At 34.0% G+C, this 3,144-nt stretch overlaps 1 protein-coding gene across 1 annotated transcript; it reads left to right on the top strand.

Annotated features, from left to right (window-relative positions):
• Positions 1–577: 577 nt before the first annotated feature.
• LOC109678486 (olfactory receptor 7G2-like) lies at positions 578–1,531 on the top strand. Its single transcript, XM_020154013.2, has one exon. It carries the CDS (start codon positions 593–595, stop codon positions 1,529–1,531), a length of 939 nt encoding a protein of 312 aa, XP_020009602.2. The 5' UTR covers positions 578–592.
• Positions 1,532–3,144: the final 1,613 nt, after the last annotated feature.

Here is a 3,144-nt window from a genome sequence, read left to right as displayed (position 1 = left end):
AAGTACATTAACCATTTTCACCATCCTTACTATCACCATTCACTCTCCCTCTTCTTTTTTATTCTCCCCATTACAGGATTTGCTTTGTTTTCCTGTTCTTCTTTGGTTAAGTGTTTGGAACCACTGTTTTAGAAGACAGATTTCAAAACTTTGTTGTCATATTTTGTTTGTTTAAAGCATGGAATAATTCTCATTGAAAAGCATGTCTAATATCTTGTGTTATATCATAAGGCATAAAAATAAATGTTCAAAGGTTATTTTATTTCAACAAAAGAAGTGGAGGGAAGATGAGAAAAAAAGGAGGCTAGGGAAAAAGTAGGAGAGGAAACTATTTAAATTTTCAATTGGCATACCATACTTATGGTAAAGTTTTTGCATTGAAAGTATATTTTCTCAACATTCAGCATGTATTAAAAACATCTGAAGGGCTGATAAAAGTGAAGAGTGCTGTTCTTCATCTGCAGAGTTTAAGAAGTGCAAGATGGGAGTTGTGACAAAGAACTTATATTTCTAACATGTTCCCAAGTGATATTACACCTGCTGGTCCATATATTTTATTTCATTTCATGTTTCCATTAGATTCACCAACAACATGGAAGCTAAAAACAAAACAGGTTTTTCACAATTCTTTCTACTGGGACTATCAGATGATCCAGCACAAGAATCATTCATATTCAGCCTCTTTCTATTTATATACATAGTCACCATCTTGGGAAACCTGCTCATTGTCATGGCTGTGAGCTCTGAAACACATCTCCACACTCCCATGTACTTCTTTCTCTCCAACTTGTCATTTGCTGACATCTGTTTAAGCACAACCACAATCCCAAAGATGCTGGTTAACATCCAAGCACAGGATAAAAACATCACTTACACAGGTTGCCTTGCTCAGGTCTGCTTTGTCTGGGATTTTGCTTTCTTGGAAAACTTTCTTTTGGCAGTAATGGCTTATGATCGCTATGTGGCCATTTGTCACCCCCTGAACTACACAATTATCATGAATCCTCACCTCTGTGGTCTTCTAATGCTTTTGTCCCTTCTAACTAGTGCTGTGAGTACTATACTCGTCAATCTGATGGTGTTGCACTTGTCTTTTTGCAAAAACATGGAAATTCCCCACTTTTTCTGTGAACTTGCTCAGGTAATCAAACTCTCCTGTTCTGATACCCTCATCAATAATGTACTGACGTATGTTACAACATTCATATTTTGTATTATTCCTCTCTGTGGAATCATTTTCTCTTACACTAAAATTGTCTCTTCTGTTTTGAAAATATCTTCAGTGACTGGAAGGTTCAAAGCCTTTTCTACTTGTGGATCTCACTTGTTAGTAGTGTCCCTCTTCTATGGTTCAGGATTGGGTGTGTATATTAGCTCTGCAGTTGGTGACTCACCCAGAAAGACTGCTGTAGTTTCAGTGATGTATTCTGTGGTCCCTCAGATGATGAACCCATTTATCTACAGCCTGAGAAACAAGGACATGAAGGAAGCCTTCAAAAAATTCATCTCTAGGTTAGCTTCTCTTCTGTGATACTTTGCTTTAGGCTTGAATTTCTAGAGTAAGTCACCATGACAGGATTCCAGGAGAATCAGAATGCCTGACACTTCCATCAGCACATTCTTTTAAAATGTCCAGAAGACATAAAAATTAAGTGTATTTCATGCTGTGTTTGTTACCTGACTTGATTTTTCTGTCTATATATGTCATTTTTTATAAAAGTTTTCAACTATTTAAATACAACATATTTAGATAGTTATAGAATCAGAACCTGGGACAGACTTCAAGTTTTAGTGATTTCTAGTATAAATGCATATAAATATACAAATTCATTGATAAATACAAAGTAAACTTGTTTATGAAGTACTGAGTGATATTTCCATCATGTGTACAATGTGTAATGATAACATGATAAGTGGCACATCCACCACCTCAAATATTTACCATTTACTTTTCATTGGGAACACTTAAATTTTTTCTCATTTTGATGTATACAATTAATTATTGTCAACCGTATTAACTTACTGTGTTACAGAACACTAGAAGTTATTTTCTTTATCCTCCTGTATCCCTATTAACCGTCATCTCTGTTTATACATCTTCTTTGATAAATTTCTATTCAGGTCATTATCCCAAGGGAACTAAGCTTCTGTACTCAATATGATAATCAGAGGGGCTAGTCACTGGTAAACTATATTCTTCTGGAGCAACATTAGTGTTCAACATATTTAGCTTTAACTGCTTAAAATTAACATAATTTATCTCAGTTGTTCAAGATTATTGCAAGATATTTGGACTCCATCCTTTAGGGCAATTTTTATTCCAATTAAAAGGAAACATAACTAATATGCTGAAGCAATGAAAAGAGCTATCATTCAGTTAAAGTATCTCAAATTTAGGAAACATACCAGAATAGGGTGAATCACTTATATGTGGTTCAACAAGAGTCAACATGTGGTGGCAGCAAATGCAGGTGTTACACCCAGAGAAGACCTACAGTAAATGATAGAATTCTGAGTGACCTTCTTGGGTCAGTTGACAATACAATTTCTATTGGATCAACCAGAAAAGATCTCTGTCATGAGGCAAGTTATGTGCCTCAAAAATATGTTCATATTCTAATTCATTCATGAATATTAGCTTATAAGTAAAAAGAGTAAATGTTACTTTCTTAGGAAAATCATCTTTGAAGAGATGTAGCTTACTCTGGACTATCTGGTGTTTCCTAATGTAATTATGTATTTCCCTATAAGATTAACACACAAGAAAGATAGAGAGAAATGGAGTAGATGATGTAACCATGGAGACACAAATTTCATTGACGAACTCAGTATTTGTTTGCCAACATTGCAAAATTTTTGCCTCACAAATTTGCCGTACTCATGAGATATGAATCTTCTTACACTCCTACACATCTTTAAAATTCCTAAAATTGTTGTTTAAATTTTAGAAATGAATTATGTATTTTGGGTTTATTTCTTTTTAGTTGTACTTCTGAAATTCATTTTGTGTTTAGCAATAATTTATTTATCTTCAATGATTATTTTTGTATCATGCTTAACAGGTGAAATGTAGGTAGCTTCTGTAATGTTTAAAATTTTATTTGCTCATTATGCTATGTGAATAAAGCTGAGTGTCCTCTATTG

Source organism: Castor canadensis, chromosome 14 (assembly GCF_047511655.1).
Source record: "Castor canadensis chromosome 14, mCasCan1.hap1v2, whole genome shotgun sequence".
NCBI classification, from domain to species: domain Eukaryota; kingdom Metazoa; phylum Chordata; class Mammalia; order Rodentia; family Castoridae; genus Castor; species Castor canadensis.
This window is presented reverse-complemented; position numbering and strand designations above follow the sequence as displayed.